This window comes from Zootoca vivipara, chromosome 14 (genome assembly GCF_965207765.1).
Source record: "Zootoca vivipara chromosome 14, rZooViv2.hap1.1, whole genome shotgun sequence".
Taxonomy (NCBI): domain Eukaryota; kingdom Metazoa; phylum Chordata; class Lepidosauria; order Squamata; family Lacertidae; genus Zootoca; species Zootoca vivipara.
This window is the reverse complement of record NC_142597.1, coordinates 10,987,764-11,010,518: the sequence shown is the minus strand read 5'-3', so window position 1 is coordinate 11,010,518 and position 22,755 is coordinate 10,987,764. Positions and strand designations below refer to the sequence as shown.

The window sequence follows — 22,755 nt, the reverse complement described above, 5'->3', positions numbered from 1 at the left end:
ATATGTTCAGTGTCCCCGAAAGATGATGCCACTTCTGTGCATGTTCAGTGGTACTATAGCTGCCAAGTTTTCCCTTTTCTCACGAGGAAGCCTATTCAGCATAAGGGAATTTCCCTTAAAAAAGGGGAGAACTTGGCAGCTATGAGTGGTACTAACCACCTGAACTATGTGTGTTCAAATTTGCTGCTCTGCTTTAGGTATTAGCATGTCCTTACCTGCCAACCAGGTGTGCTCTTGTCTAGAGTACTGGCAGGAGGCAACCAAGCCCTCCTCCAGAAAGAAGATAGATCCAGATCTACAGTACTGGTAAATCGCTGGGGATTTGCAATAGATTACCAAGGATTGCTGACTCCATATTATTTAACAGTAGCAACAATTCCTCCAGCCCCACCCCGTTTGGCTGCTGAAATGAAGAAAGCTTGGGGTCAAAAACAAGAATGGGGTTTTATGTGAAAGGACTGGGACAAATTGATCTTTCACTGTGGCAGCACTTCTCTGGAAGTGCCTGCCTGTTGAGATTAGGCAGGCCCCTTTGTTGTCATTTTTGACACCTGCTAAAAACTATAGGTTTTATCCAATGCTTGTCCTACTCAGAGCAGGCCCATTGAAATGGATAGATATGGGAGAGCATTCAACTCAGTTTTACTCAGACTAAATCCACTGAAATGAGAAAACATTGTCTTCTTTAGGGCCATTAATCTCAGCAGGTCTGCTCTGAGTAAATGTTAGTTGGCTTCAACCCTATTTTATTTAGGCAGGCCTACCCAAATGTGCAATTTTAGTATGTGCATTTGTTTTTAAAAGCTGTTCATTTTTACTTATATTTTATAATCTTGAAGCTTGTTTTCATTGTTATTTTATGTTAGTCACTTAGAAGTTGTTGGGGTTGTTTTTTTTAACGAAACGGCACAGCCATCTTGTTGAACAAATAAAATTAAATACTAAAAGCAAGTCCCTGCACTCGGAGGAGCCCTTTTCCTTGTCTAGCCCCATTTCTAAGCCATTATTCTGCATTTGGCTTCTGCTGGTGGTCCTTAGTATTTCAGGGTGGGGGGGATAGAGTTGATTCCGCAAACTTGATGTGTCCCCACCCCCCTGCATTAAAGATGTAGGAGGCAAAGCAGGTGAATGGAGGGACAGAAGTGTGTGGCCAGTGATAAGAATTTGCACTTTAGGCTTGCCAAGGAGGGTAGAAAAAGGACTGCGATGGGGCTGCAAGCAATTATTGGAGACCATTTAAAGCCAATATTGAAGCGGCTCCCCTTCAAATGCTTGATTTAGACTGAGGAAGTCTCATAAGGCTATTCATGGCTACCGGTTATCATTGTTATAACTCCTTAGCAATACCAGTTGCTAAGGAGCATAAAGGGGGGGGGAGTGTTGTTACACTCAGGTCCCAGAGGCATATGGCTGGTCAGCATGAGAAAAGGATGCTGGACTAGCCTAAGCCCTTGGCCTGATCCAGCCATACTCTTCTTCTGTTCTTAAGGAGGAGCCCTGGAGGATTAAGGCCCTTCACTTACATACCGAAAGACAGCTTCCTCAGTTACTGAGGCACATGCTTATTCCTTACCAAGCAGGGTATATATAGTATGACCTTATAACCACCAAAGCAAAACACCACCCACACTCCTGCTGCAAAGGGGGGGTGGGGGGGCATTATTAATTTCCACATAGGCTTTTCTGAGGGATCTATCATCCACATCCATTGTTTCAGTGACTCACAAAAGCTGGCGCGTTAAGGTGATTATTCAACCAGACAAACACACTAGAAAGCTATGATTACTGTGTCAACTGATTTAAACTGGGGAAACAATGGCAGCAAAGAAAGAGGCATTCCTCTGAGGTGGCGACGCTCTGGAATAAGTTTCCAACCTACTGAAATGCTAGAGCAATAAGTGTTCTTTGAATGCCTAGTTACCAAAGCCTCACTACAGTGGTACCTCGGTTTATGAATACAATTGGTTCCCGAAGTCAGTTAATAAACTGAAGTGTTCATAAACAAAAGCGAACTTTCCCATTGAAAGTAATGGAAAGTGTATTAATCTGTTCCAGACGGTCCGTGGAGTACTTAAACTGAAGCGTTCATAAACTGAAGCGAACTATCCCATTGAAAGTAATGGAAAGTGGATTAATCCGTTCCAGACGGGTCCGTGGCGTACTCAACCTGAAGCGTACTTAACCCGAAGCATGGGTGTAATTGGTTCCGGAAGTCTGTTCATAAACTGAAGCATTCATAAACTGAAGCGAACTTTCCCATTGAAAGTAATGGAAAGTACATTAATCCGTTCCAGATGGGTCTGCGGCGTTCGTAAACCGAAAATTTGTAAACCGAGGTGTTCATAAACTGTAACTGGAGGTGGCCTGATTTGGTCAAAAGGGCCAGGTCCAAATCAAATTATTTGGGCTTGTCCACACTTGGCCTGTGGCTAGAAAGCATGGGTCCAATAAGTTTTCCCCTTGCCCCACTCCTTTCCCAGGGAAAACCTGTTCTCTGGTGCTAAATCAGAGTAAACGTCAGAGAAAACTGGGGTTGCCCTTTGTTCCAATTGAGCGCTAAAGAGTGGTTTTTCCTGGTGGATTGCAATGGAACAAGAGGAAGTGTGGATAAAGCTCTTAGTGAGGGAGCTGTTCACAGCTAATTGCTAAGTGCAATTTCAGAATCAAAGGAAGTCCATGGGGGGAAAAACAGAAGAAGGTGAGGCAGGGCAAATGTGCTCCTTATACAGAGTCAAATTATTTGCCAATCTATCTTGACAATGCCAGACTGGCAGCACCTTTCCAGAGTTTCAGACAGAAGTCTTTCATAGCCCTTTCTGCAGATGCCAGAAATTGAACCCAGGACTTTCTGCCTGCAAAGCCTGTTTTCTTCTACTGAGAACTATGAGATCCAATTCACAGGGGCAGGGGAACAGAAGGTAGCTAATTAAGGGACAAATAATCAATAACCCCTCCAGCCCCACTGAACAGCAAACAAAAATGAAGGCAGGACCTAGATGCAGAACGCCTTTTGTTAAACGCTTCGTCAAACAGAAATTACTTGTGAATACACACTACAAGAGTATGTTGGTCAAGCGGAAGGGTAATTTCTGGATAATATAGCACTATATTAAGTGTTTTTCATTCTGCACCCAGCTGATTGTGGAAAAGCAATGCCCCAACAGCACCAATAGGCCCTATTGTGGATTCAACCATAATTAAGGAAATGAATGTTAAACAATAAGGACCTATTTCCAAAACCAACTGTACTCTTCCCTCTGCTCTTGCTGGGCAGAACTCTCAGACTGACAGATCTCACACTCACGCAAGTGGGGTTTTCAAATGTTTATTTCACCAGTGCCTCTTCTCGCTTCCTCTCACTTTTGGACTTTGCCCTGGGCTGCCACAGCCTCCATGGCCTTTCGCACGGTCTCTTCATCGCCCAGGAACTGCATGGGCTTCGTAGGTTTCAGGTTGTCATCTAACTCATACACAATGGGAATCCCAGTCGGGAGATTGAGCTCCATAATTGCCGCATCAGACATACCTATGTGGTGAACCAGAGAAGGTCAGACAGTCCCCCTCTGTGCATTGTCAAAGCACTATTATTATCAGAGATAATGTCTTGCAACCTAACAACCACACATAAAGACGGCCACTCACCCATCTCAAACGACAATACATCTGCCTGGGAGAGCTGGAAGGGGCCAAAAGGAGCCTAGCGCTTGGCTCTAAAAAATCTGTTTGCAGTGAAGGAGCTCAGTCCTCAAACATAAAAAGTATGTCTGGTCTGGACACACAGAAAGTGTTCTTCTTCTTCTGTGTCACCATGTTTCTAGCGTTCTCCTTGCAGCGTCCAAGAGGAGAGGGGAGGGGAGGGGAAGCATGGAAGCCTGAAGTTTGCTCACAGAAACCATAGAACACTGGTCCTGAAAGACCTACATTGGCTCCCAGTACATTTCCAAGCACATTTCAAAGTGTTGGTGCTAAAGCCCTAAATGGCCTCAGCCCAGTATACCTGAAGGAGCATCTCCACCCCCATCGTTTAGCTCTGAGGGCCTTCTGGCAGTTCCCTCCCTGGGAGAAGTGAGGTTACAGGGGACCAGGCAGAGGGTCTTCTCGGTGGTGGTGCCCACCCTTTGGAATGCCCTCCCATCAGATGTGAAGGAAATAAACAACTACCTGACTTCTAGAAGACATCTGAAGGCAGCCCTGTTTAGGGAAGTTTATTAATGTTTGATGCTTTATCGTGGTTTTAATATTCTGTTGGGAGCCGCCCAGAGTGGCTGGGGGGAGCCCAGCCAGATGGGCAGGGTATAAATAAGGAAATAATAATAATAATAATAATAATAATAATAATAATAATAATAGTGTTTGGTCATGGTTTAGCATGCAAGCCACCCAATTGTTTGTTATCATTGCTGCAACATCCTGAAAAAGGTGCTTCTCTGGAAAGTATTAACTCCTGTTGCTTAATTTCCTTTTTTTTAAATCCACATAGATATTTGTCTAGCGAGATGTGTTCCGTGCTATGCTTAAAATGAAGCACTGCAAGCAACACACTGACTCTCTGCAGCCAAGACAAGCAGCATATTGCTGTCTCCAAGGAAATGCCTAAGATACGAAGGTTCCCAAACCAGCGGTCTCAGCAGCTACCAGCAGAGGACACTAGGGAAGCTCTAAGGTGCTAGTGCCAGCTTGCGTGACCTATAATATATGCTGCCCGCTCTTCCTCTAGAATTGTAAGAAGCCTCCTTGGTATGTCCGTGCCCTTTCGGGACAGTGCACATTCACAGAGGTCAGGGAAACAGAATCTCGGGGCAGAGATGGTGGACGATGAGGCTACCAGCGGGGCCTGGGAAAGAGATGGCAGTAGCCAAGCCTGGGAACATGACCTCTGACAACCTCAAATCTTGTAACGCGACTCCAGACTGGAAATAGCAACGCAACCTTCAAGCAGGCTGCAGGTCGCAGAGCACGGAGCTCTTTTATCAGCTGCTTAAGGATATAGGGTTGGTCAGGAGTAGCCCAGGCCCACTGACCCTGAAATACTAAATCATGTGTGCAGAACCATCACTTCCCAATCAATGAAACTGGGCTGGCAAAGGATGCTCCGTGCTTCTCAGCAATGCTTCCGGCAGAGAGAATTTGGTTGTTTTTTCCCCAAGGAGACACTGAAACCATGCAGGTTTAAGTGGGAAGGATATAGAGTACATACATAGCTCAGAAGCCAGGGAGCTGGCACTCTGCCCCACTAAAGGTCACCTGTAAGTGATATAGGTTTTTCATGATGGCCAGGCCTCAGGCGTCTTCTCTGGTACCCTGGCCTCACAAATACCCCACGAGCATCCCTGCTAGATCGGACTGTGGAGCTGCAAGGACAAAACGCTGCTGGGACCCGACTGGCAATACTGCACTGCAGCAGCGGAGGAGCTGAAAGCTGACCCCCTGTCTTGCATGCGGAAGATCCTCAGTTCAGTTCATTTCCAGGCAGAGATGGGAAAGTGCCCATCTGAAACCCTGGAGAGTCAGTGCCAATCAGTGCCCACAATACTGAGCTATATGGACCAATGGCCTGGCTCGGTATAAGGCAGTTTCCTATGTTCTTAGTACCTTCACAGAATCCCCTGCTTCCTTATAATGAATGAGCTTTGTGCTCAAGCCCAAACCATAGCCTCCAGGGCAGGTTTACATTTTTTTTTAAAAAAAAAAGACGACAACCACAATTCAGCACCAGGCTAACTCAAATTCTGTGAGAGCAAGAGCTGTGTAAATGCTATACCTTTATAATTTACAAAAAAAATGCCAATTTTGCATAACTTTTTCTCCTTCTGGTCAGCCAAAGTAGCGGGTGGGTAATTTTGCAGATTACCAAATCTCTTTCCCAAATAATTGGAAATCCTGCTCAAAGCCCTCTCTGGCTGCTGAGATTTATAGCTGAGGACTAAAAACTTGACTTTTAAAAAGAAAGCTGAACCTTTCCTCCCCCCCCCCAGGCTTAAATACTGTACACTACGCCAATCAGTTGCAGTGTTCATGTAGCAGCTAAAAACCAAATGAATGGAGGCGGCCTTTTGCCCATAATTGAGCAAAAATGCCCTATGCAAGCTATAAGACAGAGAGGATGGGAAAACATGATGCAAAGTAGTCCCTTACCTTCCAAGTGCTTGACAATTCCCCGAAGGCTGTTGCCATGGGCAGCAATAAGCACCCTCTTGCCAGCTTTGATCTGGGGTGCAATCTCGTCATTCCAGAAGGGCAGGGCACGGGCAATGGTGTCCTTGAGGCTCTCACAAGCAGGAAGCTCCCCAGGCTTCAAACCAGCATAGCGCCGTGCCTGGATGGTGCAGTGGGAAAAACAATGGTAAATTCTGGACGAGAGGGGGGAGGCTTAAGAGATCTGGCCCAACCCCAGGAGTTTCTAGGTGGACCAACTGGTTGGCAGGAGCACAAATAGCATCCTTGGTGGCCTGTAGTCTCTGACCATTGTGGTTAATCCCACTTTAGGTGCTCAGAAATCTGGCGAAGGGCTGAATAGTAATTCTGCCCTTGACTACACTGTCAATGGCTCTCTCTTTAAGCTTCTTTGGGAGCCTTCCAAAGGGCCAGTATATAGTTCCCAGTTATCAGAGGTGACTCTCAGACCAGTTAAAAGTAAAGGCTATAGAGGTCTGGGATATAAGGCTCCTCACCATCAGGAGGGTCTTCATTAATACCTCAAGTACCGCCTCTTTCCGTATGAACCTACCCGGACCCTGAGATCATCTTCTGAGGCCCTCCTTCATGTGCCTCCTCCTCGAGAGGTCCAGAGGGTGGCAATACGAGAATGGGCCTTCTCTACAGTGGCTCCCCATCTTTGGAATGCTCTCCCCAGGGAAGTTCATAATACACCTTTAGGTGCCAGGCAAAAACGTTCCTTTTTAACCAGGCCTTTGATCTGTTTGACATCCTATACCCTTTTAAAATGTGGCTCTTTTCTGGGGTGTGTGTGTTGTTGGGTTGTTGTTTTTATTCTGATTATATATGTTGTGATCTTTTCTGTGAACCGCCTTGAGACCTCTGGGTATAGGGTAGTATAATAATAATAATAATAATAATAATAATAATAATAATAGGAAAGGGATACGCCACTGGGAAGGAGAACCTAATAGTCACAAAGTTAGCAGAACTGCTGGAGGGGGATGAAGAAAACCTTTCAGATCAACGCTGGTGGTTTTCCATGGGATATCTTGGTGAAGGCTGGCCTGCAGAATTAAAGCAGGAGGGACTCCAACTCCCATCAGCACTTGGCTTATCCCAAATAATAATGGGAACAGTAGTTTACCCCTCATGGAGCTACAATTCCCAGCACCCTCAACGGACTTCTTTGGGGAAAGTCGTGTGCTTTAAATGTATGGTGTAGATGTGAGCAAAGTGCACTGGAAAAGCATGTGCAATGGCAACTTAAACTGATGGAATAGGCGCAGCTTGCAGTTTTAACATATAGAATAAGAGAACAAGAAGAATATATGTTTAAAGAAGACTGGAAAATGTTTATTGGTTATATGGGTGAAGACTGTACATTTAAAAACGCTGGTAGCATTAAGATAATTTCAACAGTGTAAATAAGTTTTGACGGTGTAACAATGGGTTACTGAATGGTTTAAGGGGTGGCCAGCTCCCAAGAGACTGCCATCTACTCACAGAGTTAAAAACTGGCAGTGAACTACCCCCTTTTGGGGGGTTTGGGTCAAAGTTGTTGAGTTTTTTCAGGGAGGAAGTAAAATGTTGAGCTTTTTTTAGGGGAGCCACAGTCGTTCAGCTTCTTTGGGGGGAGCCAGTGATCTACCAGTGATCTACCGCAGACATCCAGTGATCTACCGGTAGATCACGATCTACCTGTTGGACATGCCTGGTTTAGTTGCAGGGATGTAAAATATGCAGGGATGTATGGTATGCAAAATGAACCACGGAAAGAGAAGACGGGAAGTCACTGATTTAAGGTTGTTTAAATGAATATTTTGAAATGTAATTTAGAAAACTTAATTTTGTGTGTGTGTGTGTGTGTGTGTGTAAAAGCTTATATTACAGGAAGGCGGGCTCTTATTTGTAACAGTAGTTCAACCACGGTGCCAGTGACCTAGAGGGGTAATGAGCACTTCTTGCTGAAAGTTGAAGCTGGACAGCCATATGTTGGGGCCGCTAGCTCAGGACTGCCTGCATAGAGTAGCAGTGCTAGGGGTGGACTAGCCCACCAAGGAGGCTGGATCTCCAAAGACCTTCAGCCTAAGACCAGGGAGAGTCGCTGCGAATCAGACTAGACAGCACTGAGCTGGATCCACAGACAGCCTCATTCCGTGGAAGGCAGCTTGGTATATTAAATACATGGAAGCAGCAAACTGGCAGGGTGTGCCGCAAGTAGGAAAGGAAGGATAATTCAATGGGTCTTCCACAACATAAGCTGGTGGAAAGTTGCTTTGTCCTGATGGGATCAGACAGGAGAGAAACAAGGGACAGCAGCAAAGACAGGCTTCCTTTTCAGTCCTCGAAGAAGCTTTCGTGGGCTCGGTACAGCAGCCAGGGAGATCCTCTTCAGCTGTTTTATCCAGGCACATTCCTCAAGTGGCCCTGTTCTTACAGAAGCTAAACCCTGTACCTTGATGCTACTGGGAAGAGCATCCTAGCCAGACAGAACATCTCAGCTACAGAACCACAGAAGACGTCTCACCAACCAAAGGATTCCCTTCTGTGCCACAAAGGCCATCACGTCAGCCTTTCTTGCAACATAACCCCATCCCACTGGTCGCCAGCGAGGGTATTATTTGGGGATTTTTCTTGGGTGTTTTTCTTGCTGTTATTAATGTTAATTTTTGTAGCTTTATTTGAATATCTTACAATTATTAATTGATGTGGAAATTTATCAATTTTGTTGTGTACTTTTTGATGCACATTATTTATTGTTTATGTTTGTAATGATGTATTTCCCCCCCCATTGTATGTCACCTTGAGCATCGTTTTCTTTTATACAAATACGGTAAAATGACAATGCTGTTGATGATGACTTTTATGTACCATTTCTGCGTGTTGAGTAAAATGCAAGGCAATTTCCTCCTATTGCAACAGGCAAGTAAAAACAACAACACTAGCCTCTCACGGCAGGTGTAGGGAACCAGATGTTGCTGGACTCCAACTCCCATCAGCCCTAGTCAGTCTGGTCATTTGTCAGAGATGATGGAAGCTGTAGTGCACTAACATCTGGGAGGCCACAGGTTCCCTATGCCTGTTTTATGGGCTCTGCCTTCATTGTTCTGCAAAAATCAACACCCATCATGTCCTCATGGGTTTTGGACTATCTATAGCAGGCATCCCCAAACTGCGTCCCTCCAGATGTTTTGGCCTACAACTCCCATGATCCCTAGCTAACAGGACCAGTGGCCGGGGAAGATGGGAATTGTAGTCCAAAACATCTGGAGGGCCAAAGTTTGGGGATGCCTGATCTATAGCAAAACAGTTTCTCTCCATCTCCTTATTACATATATATCCCACCTTTCCTGCAAGGAGCTTAGAGTAACATGCACACACACATACACACACCCATGTTATTCTCACAACAACCCTGAGAGGTAGGTTGTGCTGGGAGAGAGTGACTGATGGCCCAAGATCGCCCAGTGAGCTTCATGAATGGGAATTTGCACCCGAGTTTTCCAAATTCCAGCCCAATGCTCTTAACCACTACGCCAAACTGGCTCTCTCAGATCCGCCAAGTGTCCCTATTTTCCAGGGACAGCCCCGGATTTGCAGAAGCCATCCCAGTTTCTGATTTTATCCCAGAATGTCCCACTTTTCCTTGGGATGTCCCTATTTTCGTCAGAGAAATGTTTGGAGGGTATGGAGTTATGCAAACTGCGAACCAAGGAGATAAATAACTATACAACCTTTAGAACACATCTGAAGGTAGCACTGTAAAGGGAAGTTTTTAAAAATGTTTAATGTTTTATTCTGTTTTTATATACGTTGGAAGCTCTCCCGCCCCCCATGTGGCTGGGGCAACCCAATCAGATGGGTGGGATATTATTATTATTATTATTATTATTATTATTATTATTGAATAGGATGTCCCTATTTTCATCGGAGAAATGTTGGAGGGTATGTTCTCTCTCTCTCCAGAGTTTCATACCCAGCACTGACCTTGCTGATGATTTGATAGTAAGCATGCTTTTCATCCATGGGGGGTGGAGGGATGTCGTAGGAGCGCCTCCAGATCTTGACCTGCTCTTCTCCATGCTTGGCTGCGGTCTCGGCCTTGTTGAGGCCCGTCAGGCCCCCGTAGTGGCGCTCGTTCAGGCGCCAGGTGCGAATCACGGGCAGCCACATCTGGTCGGTGCCGTCCAAGATGTACCAGAGGGTGCGGATGGCCCTCTTCAGCACCGAGGTGTAGCAGATGTCGAACTCGTAGCCCGCATCCTTGACTGCCTTGGCCCCCCGCTGGGCTTCCTCCTTCCCCTTGTCGCTCAGCTCAGCGTCAAACCAGCCGCAGAAACGGTTCTCCTGGTTCCAGGTGCTCTCGCCGTGCCTCACGATCACGAGCCGGTGGGTTGGCATTGCTCTGGTGGAAAAGGAAGACTGCGCTCAGAAAGTCAAGCTCAAAATCCTGCCCTGAGCCACCCATGCCCCAGAATGGCTAGGCTCACGCTATTTATACGGCTCCCCTCACCCACCCACTTCAACCCTCCTGGCCAACCGGTGCCCCTTTTCGGGCAGACTGACAGCTGCAGGCAGCCGTTCGCGACAACCCGGTGTGCACATGTTCCTTTCTGGCTACGGCCTAATAGCTAAAGATAGTATTAGGGAGCTTTCTCCCTACAGCCTTGGCTAGAAATAGCCTGGCAGGCCTGTGACCTTTTCCCCGGGGGCCTGTTGCTAAAGGAGGGTGTTTGGAGATGAGGAACACCGGGAAGCAAAAACTCAGCCCCACAGAGCAAGAGGGAAAACACAACCTCCCCTTTGCAAATTGCCACTTACCCCTCTGGGCCACGGCCGTAGCTACCATGCTTCTCTGAAAATAAGACACCGTCTTATATTTATTTTTCCTCAAAAAAACACACACTATGGCTTATTTTCAGGGGATGTCTTATTTTTTTCCCTCCTCCTCCTCCTCCTGCTGCCCCTATGTCTTATTTTGGGGGTATGGCTTATATTCCTTGACTGCTTAAAAATCCTGCTATGGCTTATTTTATGACTAGGTCTTAAAATAGGGGGAACAGGGTAGGTAATCTTGCGCCCCTGGCAGAACTGCCCAGATTGCACCCCCTAGCCCAGGGGTCAGCAAACTTTTTAAGCAGGGGGCCGGTCCACTGTTCCTCAGACCTTGTGGGGGACCGGACTATATTTTTTTAAAAAAATATGAATGAATTCCTATGCCCCACAAATAACCCAGAGATGCATTTTAAATAAAAGGACACATTCTACTCATGTAAAAACATGCTGATTCCCGGACCGTCCGCGGGCCGGATTTAGAAGGTGATTGGGCCGCATCCGGCCCCCAGGCCTTAGTTTGGGGACCCCTGCCCTAGCCACTGACAAATTGGCTCTTCTCTCCGCCTCCCCTCCAACCCCCCCATTCAATTCACCCTCTTTTAAAAACCTTTACTTATGAGGCAATAATCAACTCTTTTATTTATAGACATATTTTAGCCGATTTTGTGCTCTCTCCCCCCCCCCCCGCAGCCTGCACCCCTGGCACCAGCCCCTAGCCACGGTCCTGCTGCTCTGGGCTCTAAGGTGGCCATGGCTGGAAGCAAAAGCCTGCCCTGGCTTCACATGCTTGCAACTCCTGTCTCCAGGACAGAGGTGGGGACGAGGGATGGAGGAGGGAGCTGCCTGGGGTTAGAGGCAGGTCTATTATCAGCCAGTCAACTCGGCTGCTCTTCCAGAGCAACAGGCCTTGACAGCAAAGCAAAGGGATGGATGTGTTAGTCGGGTACCTGCCAGGGGCCACAGTTAACCCCCATGGAATGCAGAACAGCCTCATGGTTCCTCTCTGTTGTTGCAGTCTTTTGTAACCTCTGCTCTCTGGGTGAGCGAGCGAGCGAGCGAGCAAGCAAGCAAGCAAGCAAGCAAGCAGTAGCAGCTGATACAATGAGAAGGAGTGGCATTCTCTACTCAGCTCCCCAAACGTCCTGCTCTCCATGGGCGAGTGGACCGAGAAATAAAAGGCCAACCCTTTGCTTTTTAAATGACCCCTCTAGATTGATCTCAGCAATTTGGTGATAATGTTAATCTCAATGCAATGCTGCTGATTACAATATACCTACCACATTTCTGTTGAAGACAGAAGCAACCTAGGCCCTCATTCCCCCCCCCCCAAAAAACAAAAAGTTTACTACTATACGCCACCACCGCAGCTAGAACCTTATTGGCAACAAAGGTGGAGAACAAGCATAGTACCCACTAAGGATGAATGGCAGTGTAAAATGTTTGAATATGCTGAACTGGCTGGTCTGACGAACAGGTTAAGAGAAAAAGAAGATAAGGAATATAAGGAGGAATGGATGTTTATTGACTATATCAAGAACCAGCATAAACAAATACATAGCTTAGCAGGTCTGGAGTAATCCAGCAGAGTTGAAATAGAGAAAAGAGTTTTTAATAGACAACAAATTGGATGATTAAAAATATGTGGATTACGTGTAGCAGAAAAGCAAAAGCGTGGAAGGGAAGTCATATGGTATATGTATACATGCTATACAGGTATTTGGTATGACGTTGTAAGTGGGACGGGGGTGGGGAGGGGGGTCTAAATATGCTCTCTGTTCCTGTTTTTGAAAATGCAATTAATTAAAAAATTAATTTTTAATAAATAAAGGGCCACACCTTTGCTTTTGAACTGACCCCCCTAGTTTGATCTCAGCAATCTGATAATAACGTTAAGCTCAATGCAATGCTGCTGATTACGACATACCTACCATGTTTCTGTTGAAGACAGAAGCAACCTAGGCCCCCATTATGCCCCCCTCCCAACCAAACGGCAATCCTGTATAATTGTTGTTGTTGCTGCTGCTGCTGCATTTATATTACCCACCCTTCTTCACCAGCACATCTCACCAGCACATTAAAATTATGAATTTAAAAACTACTAAAACCGATTACAGCCACATGTATTATGGTGTGCATGCTAAACAAAGGACTTTTGCAAATAACACTATCTTCTCCAGTGACACTGAGCTAGTTTGTGCAGCCAAGGAGGAAAGGGCATGCAGAACACCACTCTTTATGGTGCTGCTGTGTAATACTGTATTATAAAAACAAAAACTAGAGTGAATGTTTGGTCAGGGCCACCAGGTGGCACCATTTTCCACGCTGAAAAGCTTTTACTATGATGCTATGATGGCAAACGGGACCCAGGTGGCGCTGTGGTTAAACCACTGAGCCTAGGGCTTGCTGATCAGAAGGTCGGCGGTTCGAATCCCTGTGACGGGGTGAGCTCCCGTTGCTTGGTCCCAGCTCCTGCCAACCTAGCAGTTCGAAAGCATGTCAAAATGCAAGTAGATAAATAGGAACCGCTACAGCGGGAAGGTAAACGGCGTTTCCATGTGCTGCTCTGGTTTGCCAGAAGCGGCTTTGTCATGCTGGCCACATGACCTGGAAGCTATACACCGGCTCCCTCGGCCAATAATGCGAGATGAGCGCGCAACCCCAGAGTTGGTCACGACTGGACCTAATGGTCAGGGGTCCCTTTACCTTTACCTTTTTATGATGACAAAAGGACACCATGTTGACATGACTACTGTATTTTCATTCAGAAGAAGCACCGATTCTGAGGGTTTCATTATACAAATCCGAGGAACTGTTTGCAAGCGTTCTGTCTCTGTACGGGGTGCCAAGCCAAAGCGTGACTCGACATTTTCTTTCTATACATACAGAATCATCTCTGGGTCCAGATCTGGCTATTTTTGCTAACTCATTGCAAGGGTGAAAAAGTCTTGTTCTATCCCTTCAGTGCTGCCATGTCAACATGTGAACTACTCAAGAAAACAAACCCATAAATGACATTAGCTAATCTCATCACAAAACCTTTTGCAAAACACATGAATATAATCAATCGTGTTAAACTTTCTCCCTCCCTCCCATGTGTTTGTGTATGACATATTTGTGTATGTTTTTGTTTATAGTTAAGGATAATGCTTATTGAATCTGATGAAGTGTCCCTGGAAAATTATGCTACTATCCTATACAAAAAAAGTGGGAGTAATTCCAATTAGCTTATTGGCCCAATTCAAAGTGCTGCGGGAAGGGGGGTGGGTATTGTTTTGTTGTTTGGGTTTACAGTAATTATTTACTTGTGTTTTATCTTGTATTTTATTCTGCAAACTGCGCTGAGACCTGTTGATAAAGGGCAGCATGTAAAATAAACAAACAAATAAATAATTGGAATCATTTTTCTCTCTCTTAGAAAAAGGAACCAACCAAATAGCAACTGTTTTCTCTTGCCTTGAGAGTATGCGTTGCTCATTTGTTGTTCTAAGTTGCTTTGAATTGCTTTTATAAAACAAACAAACAAGTAATCATGATCAGGGGAATAAAGGAAAAGTAAGCTACTGGGGTTTTTTTTTTTACACAAACCAAAGCTATAATTAAACCTTTGCCATTCCAGTTATCACAGAGAACAGAATAAGAACTGAATTGAAAAGATTAAAGGGACCCCTGACCTTTAGGTCCAGTCGTGACCGACTCTGGGGTTGCGGCACTCATCTCACTTTACTGGCCGAGGGAGCCAGCGTGCAGCTTCCAGGTCATGTGGCCAGCATGACTAAGCCGCTTCTGGCTAACCAGCCCTAGGCTCAGTGGTTTAGACCACAGCGCCACCCAATAAGAACTGAATTACTTACCTTCAATAGAACAGCAATGCCCAGCAGTTGCCTATGCCTGGCATAGGTGAACAAAAATTGTTGCACTGTGCCAAATCTTAGCATTAGATAGGCATAAGCAGTGGCGTAGCAAGGTCAGGTGGTACCCGGTGCAGAAAATTTCTTGTCAAACCCCCCCCATTGATATATTTTTTTGCCTGCAAATATGGTTTGACTTTAGGGACCCAGGTGGCGCTGTGGTTAAACCACAGAGCCTAGAGCTTGCTGATCAGAAGGTCGGCGGTTCGAATCCCTGTGACGGGGTGAGCTCCCGTTGCTTGGTCCCAGCTCCTGCCAACCTAGCAGTTCGAAAGCACGTCAAAATGCAAGTAGATAAATAGGAACCGCTACAGCGGGAAGGTAAACGGCGTTTCCATGTGCTGCTCTGGTTTGCCAGAAGCGGCTTTGTCATGCTGGCCACATGACCTGGAAGCTATACGCCGGCTCCCTCGGCCAATAATGCGAGATGAGCGTGCAACCCCAGAGTCGGTCACGACTGGACCTAACGGTCAGGGGTCCCTTTACCTTTACCTTTATGGTTTGACTTTATTTCATATTTTTGGTGGGAGTCAGAGTAGTTGTTGAGCTTTTGGGGGGGAGCCAGAGTGGTTGAGTTTCTTTGTGGAGGAGCCGGCGGAGGGTCGTTTTGCCAGCAGGAAGCCTGCGCGCGCCAAAGCCATAGCATCTCTCATAGACATTGATTGCTGAACAGCATTTTGTCACACACCCCGCCTTGCTCCACCCCTGCTGGTGAGAAGAGGATGTTGGACTAGATCAGGCATGTCAAACCTGCGGCCCTCCAGATGTTTTGGACTACAATTCCCATCTTCCCCAACCACTGGTCCTGCTAGCTAGCGATCATGGGAGTTGTAGGCCAAAACATCTGGAGGGCCGCAGGTTTGACATGCCTGGACTAGATGGTCCTAAAGGCTCTTCTGTTTATTAACTCAAGTTGCCTCCCAAACACCCAGTCCATAACAATCCACTACACTCCAGCTTCCACAATGAGTTTCAGGCCTCAATCTTGCTTGGAAGGGACACACTCTGCCCCCTGGAAACCCTTCCCACCTGCTCTCTGCCTCAGACCTGTGGGAGCTGGGAAGACACTCTGCGCACGCCCCAGAGTTTTTACTGCTTCCATTCACGTCCAGGACACTCACTCGTTCTTGGCATTCAGATGCTGCAAGAGGAATGCTTAAAAACTTCCAAGGGTGGAGAGTCCATCACCTTCCGAGGGAGACCGTTCCACGGTCAAACAGCTCTTACAATCGGAAAGTTCTTCCTGATGTTTAGTCGGAATCTCCTTTCTTTTGACGTGCAGCCATGGGTTCGAGTTCTAACCTCCAGAGCAAGAGAAAACAAGTTTGCTCCCTCTTCCATGTGACAGCCCTTTCGATATTTGGAGATGGCTATCCTATCTCCTCTCAGTCTCCTCTTTTCCAGGCTAAACATATTCAACTCCTTTAACCGTTCCTCATCAGGCTTGGTTTCCAGACTCTTGATCATATTGGTCACCCTCCTCTGCACAAATTCCAGCTTGTCAACATCCTTCTTAAATTGTGGTGCCCAGAAATGGACACAGGACTCCATGTTGGGTCTGACCAGGGCAGAACAGAGTGGTACTATTGCTTTTTTTGATCTGGACACTAGACTTCTGTGGATGCAGCCTAGAATAGTATTAGCTATCACAAACCACCAAGACCCCTAGATTGACTAAGATCCATAGATCCCACACTGGCAAACTGGGGGCATCAGTTTGACAACCAGATGAACAGTAATTGCCCAGGAAACAGCCTGCTTAAAGCAAGAGTGAGAGGGGGCAAACTTGAAATACCTGAAAGACTGATGTCATCTGGGGAAATTCTACCTGTGGCACCACACCCTGCAAAATATCACAAGGTGGTGGCACAACATTTCCCACTATTATCCCTGTACTGGGGGCATCAGGCTTTTCCAAACCCAGATGATGAGACCCTAGTTTATGTGCTTTGACAACCCGAATCTCTGTTTTTATACGTTTTTGAAACCAACTGTTTTACTAGTTCCACGCTGTATTGTTGTTTTAATGATATTTATATATTTGTTTATGAAAACCGCTTGATTGTAAAACACCTCAAAGTGGTTTACAGAAAGAATATAAAACAATAAAGCCATCAATAAGGGGGGGGAGGGGAGCAGCAATAAGTTAAGACTTTTGAAAAGTTAAAATAGCAATAGGCTAAAAGCAGATTAAGACTCCTGCTTTCTAAACATCTGGGAAGACTTGTGTAAACCAAAGTATTTTTAGCTGGTGCAGAAAAGAGTACAGTTATGGCACTTTCCTGATATCAATAGGCGGGGAGTTCCAAAGTGCTACTACACTAAAAGAGCGTTTATCAACCGCTGTTCCGCGGCACAGTACTGTGCCGCGGGATGCTGGTTGGTGTGCCGGGAGACGCTGGCGACGAGAAGGGTGATTTGCTGCCCTGTCACGTGACTGGCGGCCGCCATTAGGAGCGCTGACCCGCCGGAAAGGAAGCCGGCCGGGTCATGACGGGGGCGGGGCGAGCGCAGCTCTCAACAGCCACCACCGCGGCTGTTTGTCTCGCTCTCGCTCCTCTTGCTGGCGGCGCCCGGGAGTTTTTGGTCGGTGCGGGAGTGAGCGGCCTCTTCGGCAAGGAGTCCTGCAGAAGGTGAGGTGCTCTTCTTGCTAGCCCAGGGGTCGGCAACCCGCGGCTCCGGAGCCGCATGTGGGAGCCTCAAAAGGGAGCCTCACCAAGAAGCCCCAGCCCACACAGACAGGGACCGATCGGAGGTCGGTCCGTCGTTTGTTCCCTTCCGCTGCAGAAACTCCGCCGCCGGGGCTGCGCGCACGGGGAGAAGGCGGCGAGTGGCTCCGCCAAGGACATAATGCAGAACAGACCCGCAAAGGAACCCCTCAACAGTCTTTTGCCATTAAATTCCAACTTTTACACCATGCACTTTTTGCACCCGTGTGTGTAATGATTACGTCTCCCCTCCAAACTAAACTAAATATAGGGCGACGCTGAGTTGGTGTGCCGCGGGATTTTTTTTCATAGAACAAGTGTGCCGTGGCCCAAAAAAGGTTGAGAAACACTGCACTAAAAGAGCGAGTTCTTACAAATGCAGAATGACTATTATGGGCATTATGTGGCACCTGCAGCAGTGCCAGTTACGCAGTCAAATGTGCATACATGTCTTCCAAAGCAACTACTCCAGGGGTCAGCAAACTTTTTCAGCAGGGGGCCGGTCCACTGTCCCTCAGGCCTTGTGGGGGGCCGGACTATATGGGGGGGAGGGGGAATGAACGAATTCCTATGCCTCACAAATCACCCAGAGATGCATTTTAAATAAAAGGACACATTCTACTTATGTAAAAACACGCTGATCCCCGGACCGTTCGTGGGCTGGATTTAGAAGGCAATTGGGTCGGATCTGGGCCCCGGGCCTTAGTTTGCCTACCCATGAACTACTCTGTTCCGAACTTAAAAATAGAAAGTGTAATGCTGGTGGTCAACAAAAGAGGTTTAATGACTCTCTCAAGGCAAATCTTTAAAAAATGTAGTATAGGCACCAACAACTGGGATACACTGGCCTACAAGCACTCCAGTTGGAGAACAGCCTCTACCAAAGGTGTCATGGGCTTGGAAGACACTCGAACACAGGACTTAAGGGAAAAATGTGCTAAGAGGAAGGCACGCTTGGCAAATCCACACCGTGATCAACTCCCACCCAGAAACCAATGTCCCCACTGTGGAAGGATGTGTGGATTTAGAATTGGCCTCCACAGTCACTTACAGGCTCATTGTTAAAACCGTGTTCATGGAAGACAATCTTGCTCAGCTACGAGTGGCCAAAGTAGAAGACATGACTTCAACTGTTTAATAGTATTAAGTGGCTTACAAATGCTTTTAAATCAACAAACATTCTTTTTTTAAAACTTGTTTGCAACTTCTCACCTGTTATTTTGCCCATGGTGGCTGGTGATCTTTGGTATAGCCGTGTGGAACTGGAAAAAAGCGACAGAGACATCCATCGCCACCACACGCCCTGAGCCAAGCAGGAGAGAAAAGAACTTAATCACAGTATGTATGATATGTATGTATGTATTTGCTTGTTCTGTTTCTATCCCACATTTGTTTTTCTAAGGAGCTCAAGGTGGCTCTATGCATGGTTCTGCCCCTCTCTGTTTAATCCCCATGACAACAACCCTGTGAGGTAGGCTTAGGCTGAGAGGAAGGAAAGGCAGAGAGGAATGGTTCTGGCTGCCTCACCCCAAAAAGGAGATTGCAGAGTTGGAAAAGATTCAGAAACGGACAACCAAAATGATCAAGAGACTGGAGAGAGTCTCTTACGGAGAAAGGCTGAATCATTTGGGACATCTTAGTTTAGAAAAAGGAGAGTTTAGAGAGGTGGCAGCATAGAAGTTTATAAAAATTAGGAATGGAATGGAGAAAGTGGGCAGACAAAGCTTTTCAAGTAGAATATAATTTTTAGGAAATAAAATAAAATAGTAATACTTGTTCCTTATTGCAGCCGGTGAGCTAGGTTGCTGTGCAGTTTTTTGAGCAGTGCAACCTGGGGAACGTCTACTCAGAAGGAAGTCCCGCTGACTTCCTCAGGAATCCCTCCCAGGTAAAGCGTGCCCACTGGACTGCAGCTTTCCCCTCTCTCCTCACACTAGAACACCCAAGGAAGCCAAACGCATCTTCCTGATGTTCAGCGCCCTAAGTTTCTTGTTGCAACAATGCTCACTTTCCTCTAGGGCCGGGTGCTACTGCGCGTGCTCAGTCCCAACCGAGACTGCCCATTAGCGACCACTGAAGCCGCTGCCCTTTTTCCTTGCCCTTAGTAGGAAGGCCCAATCCAAGAAGGAGCGTGTGGGTTATTTTAGCCTCCAGGGACTGCTCAGAGGCCTCTAAAAACAAGTAAAGAGAAAGGCCGAGAGTCTCTCCCGACAGTGAAGAAACCTCCCAAGGTGGCTTTGTTTCCCCCACGGGGAAAAGAAAGCCTCTATGGTTTCTTCCTGCCTCTCTAGCCTGGCGCACTCTATGGCTCTTCCCTCTTACGTTTTTCCTCTTGACGTGCCGCTCTAGCCATGGGGGACTTGCTGTCGGACTCTTGGCGGACTCTGCTCTCGCCCGGGGGAGAAACGGGCCGGGTAGGGAGAGGGAGACTTGCGAAGGGAAGCGCAGGCACCTGTGGAACTCATCCCTCTGGCCTCTGGCCTCTCCTCCCTTCTTTTCTTTTCTTTTGCAGACTTTCTTTTGCAGGACTTTCGCTCCCTGGGGACTTGGCGAGCGAGGCTTTTTACCCAGCGGCGGGGCTCGGCTTGGGAGCCGCGGGGCATGCAACAAGTGTCACCCCCCTCTAGGGTGGCACCCAGGGCGGCCCGCCCCCAACGCACCCCCTTGCTACACCCCTGGGCATAAGGTATATAAGATAATAAATTGCCTCTTACCTACCGTAGCCAGCTGTTTCTGCTACTGTGTTTTTTTGTTTCTTTTAGCCAATTGGATTACAATATGCAAATGAGCAACAATGCCTGCTCACAGGCCTAAGAGACATACCTCCTCCATTATGTTCCATCACAATTGCCAAGCAGCACCAAAAAAACACCATACATAGGTCCAGCATACATACCATCCAGCAAGGTAAAATACAGGTGTTGCTGGACTCCAAATACCATCAGCAGTAGCCAGCATTGCCAATGTTCAGGGATTATGGGAGCTGTAGTTCTAGAACACTGGAGATTGTCAGGATGCTGTCAGTGGCTCCCGGCTGGTTGCCCAGGAAAGACGAGGAAAAGTTTCTAACCATCCTTTTTTATTTATATCTTTTCAGAGAGAGGCTGTAGAACCTAGCGTCCTGGATAATGGCATTGTCCCGAGTTAATCTCCACCTCCCTGTCTCTCCCACTTCCTCATTTGTCTCTTCTATGGGTGCTGCTACATGCCCTCTGTCTTTGAGCCCTTTGCTCTCCTACTTTCAAGGCTCGCCGGGTTCTGAGAGATCTGGAATGCTTTCTAAAGACACCAGCTGCCATTCTGGTCCTGCCTCCTCCTCTCCCATTATTTCCCAAATTTTGGGCCCATCTGCCTCTGAGCTCTGACCTCCCTCAAACCACTGCTGTAAATCTATACTGTCTTCCTCTTTCTCCTCCCTGGGTGGGTCAGGATGGGGAGGCAGTCTCACAACTTCCAGTTGATCGCCGTGCCATTCGGACAGGAATTTACTTGCTCCGAGAAACTTCAGCGCTTTGAGGGGGTGCCGCAAAAGCGCTGCAGACCCTCGAAGAAAACTCTAATTCGAGCGTTTTGAGGACCTGGAGACACGGCAGGCACTCTTTGCGTCTCCCCTGCTCCCCGGTAAGCTCTAATAAGAGCCCCAAGAGTGAGCAGGGTGGCAGACGTGAGTGCTGTGGGTCTATTTGCTTCCTCCATTGCGCAAAGCTTCGAGATCCGGTGGACTTTGAGCAATCAATTGATCCTATTTAAGAAAGAATTCAGATAATTAGGATACCGTGAGTAACAAGGATTAGATTTTGGATTGGATTTAATTTGGCCATGGAATGGATTTTAAAAGGAGGTCGGCCCCTTTCCGCTGAGTGAAAGTGAAAGCAGTGGGACTTTTACCGAAGCCGAGAGAAAGTGTTGTGATCTGTTAAACTTCCAAAGATTGAACTGCAAAAAAACCCCTCCTGAGGCAGGGTAAGTAAATATTTTATAAATATTACAAAATACTTAAGGACTGGCTGCTCCAGCCATTGATGGATGTCTGCAATAAGATATTAAGGAGGGACAAAGCACCCGAGACCGGGAAAGAGGCTTTCATCACTCTGATACCCAAGCCAGATTCGGATAGAGCTCAATTGAAGAATTATCGTCCAATCTCTTTATTGAATGTGGATTACAAAACTTTTGCAAATATTTTGGCCATGAGATAGAAGAAGGTGTTGAATGACCACATCCATCGAGATCAACATTAGAAGAAAAAAATAGTTTACAGGAAACCACTGGTTTAATGTTTGTAAAAAAAAAAAGGTGAAATATCTGGGTGTGAATATGACTGCAAAAAAATTGAATTTATATAAAGATAATTATGATAAGTTATGGAATGAATTTAAGAGAGATCTGGAGATTTGGACAAATTTGAAGTTATCTTTGTTGGGCCGAATTTCAGTTGTGAAGATGAATGTATTGCCAAAAACGCTATTTTTATTTTAAGCACTTCCTATCATTGACAAGATGAATTGTTTTAAGGAATGGCAAAAGAAGCTGTCTAAATTTATCTGGCAGGGGGGAAAACCAAGAATTAAGTTTAAGCTATTAACAGACTCGAAAGATAGAGGGGGATTATCCCTGCCAGACTTAAAGATTTACTTTGAAGCAGCAGCCTTTTGTTGGTTGAAATATTAGTTTATGCTGGAAAATATTGATGTGTTAGATTTGGAAGGTTTTGACAATGTATTTGGTTGGCATGCATATTTATGGTATGAATAGCAAACATGCGCTGGATTATGGAGAAAGCTAGAGAGTTCCAGAAAAACATCTACTTCTGCTTCATTGACTATGCAAAAGCCTTTGACTGTGTCGACCACAGCAAACTATGGCAAGTTCTTAAAGAAATGGGAGTGCCTGATCACCTCATCTGTCTCCTGAGAAATCTCTATGTGGGACAAGAAGCTACAGTTAGAACTGGATATGGAACAACTGATTGGTTCAAAATTGGGAAAGGAGTACGACAAGGTTGTATATTGTCTCCCTGCTTATTTAACTTATATGCAGAATTCATCATGCGAAAGGCTGGACTAGATGAATCCCAAGCCGGAATTAAGATTGCCGGAAGAAATATCAACAACCTCAGATATGCAGATGACACAACCTTGATG

General features: G+C 46.4%; 1 protein-coding gene across 1 annotated transcript; it reads right to left on the bottom strand.

Moving 5' to 3' along the window:
* Nucleotides 1-3,309: 3,309 nt before the first annotated feature.
* Nucleotides 3,310-10,760, bottom strand: PGAM2 (phosphoglycerate mutase 2). Its single transcript, XM_035140062.3, has 3 exons — nt 10,147-10,760; nt 6,136-6,316; nt 3,310-3,526 (listed from the first exon to the last, which is right to left on the bottom strand). Exons 1-3 carry the CDS (start codon nt 10,558-10,560, stop codon nt 3,357-3,359), a joined length of 765 nt encoding a protein of 254 aa, XP_034995953.2. The 5' UTR covers nt 10,561-10,760; the 3' UTR covers nt 3,310-3,356.
* Between the last annotated feature and the right edge of the window lie 11,995 nt (nt 10,761-22,755).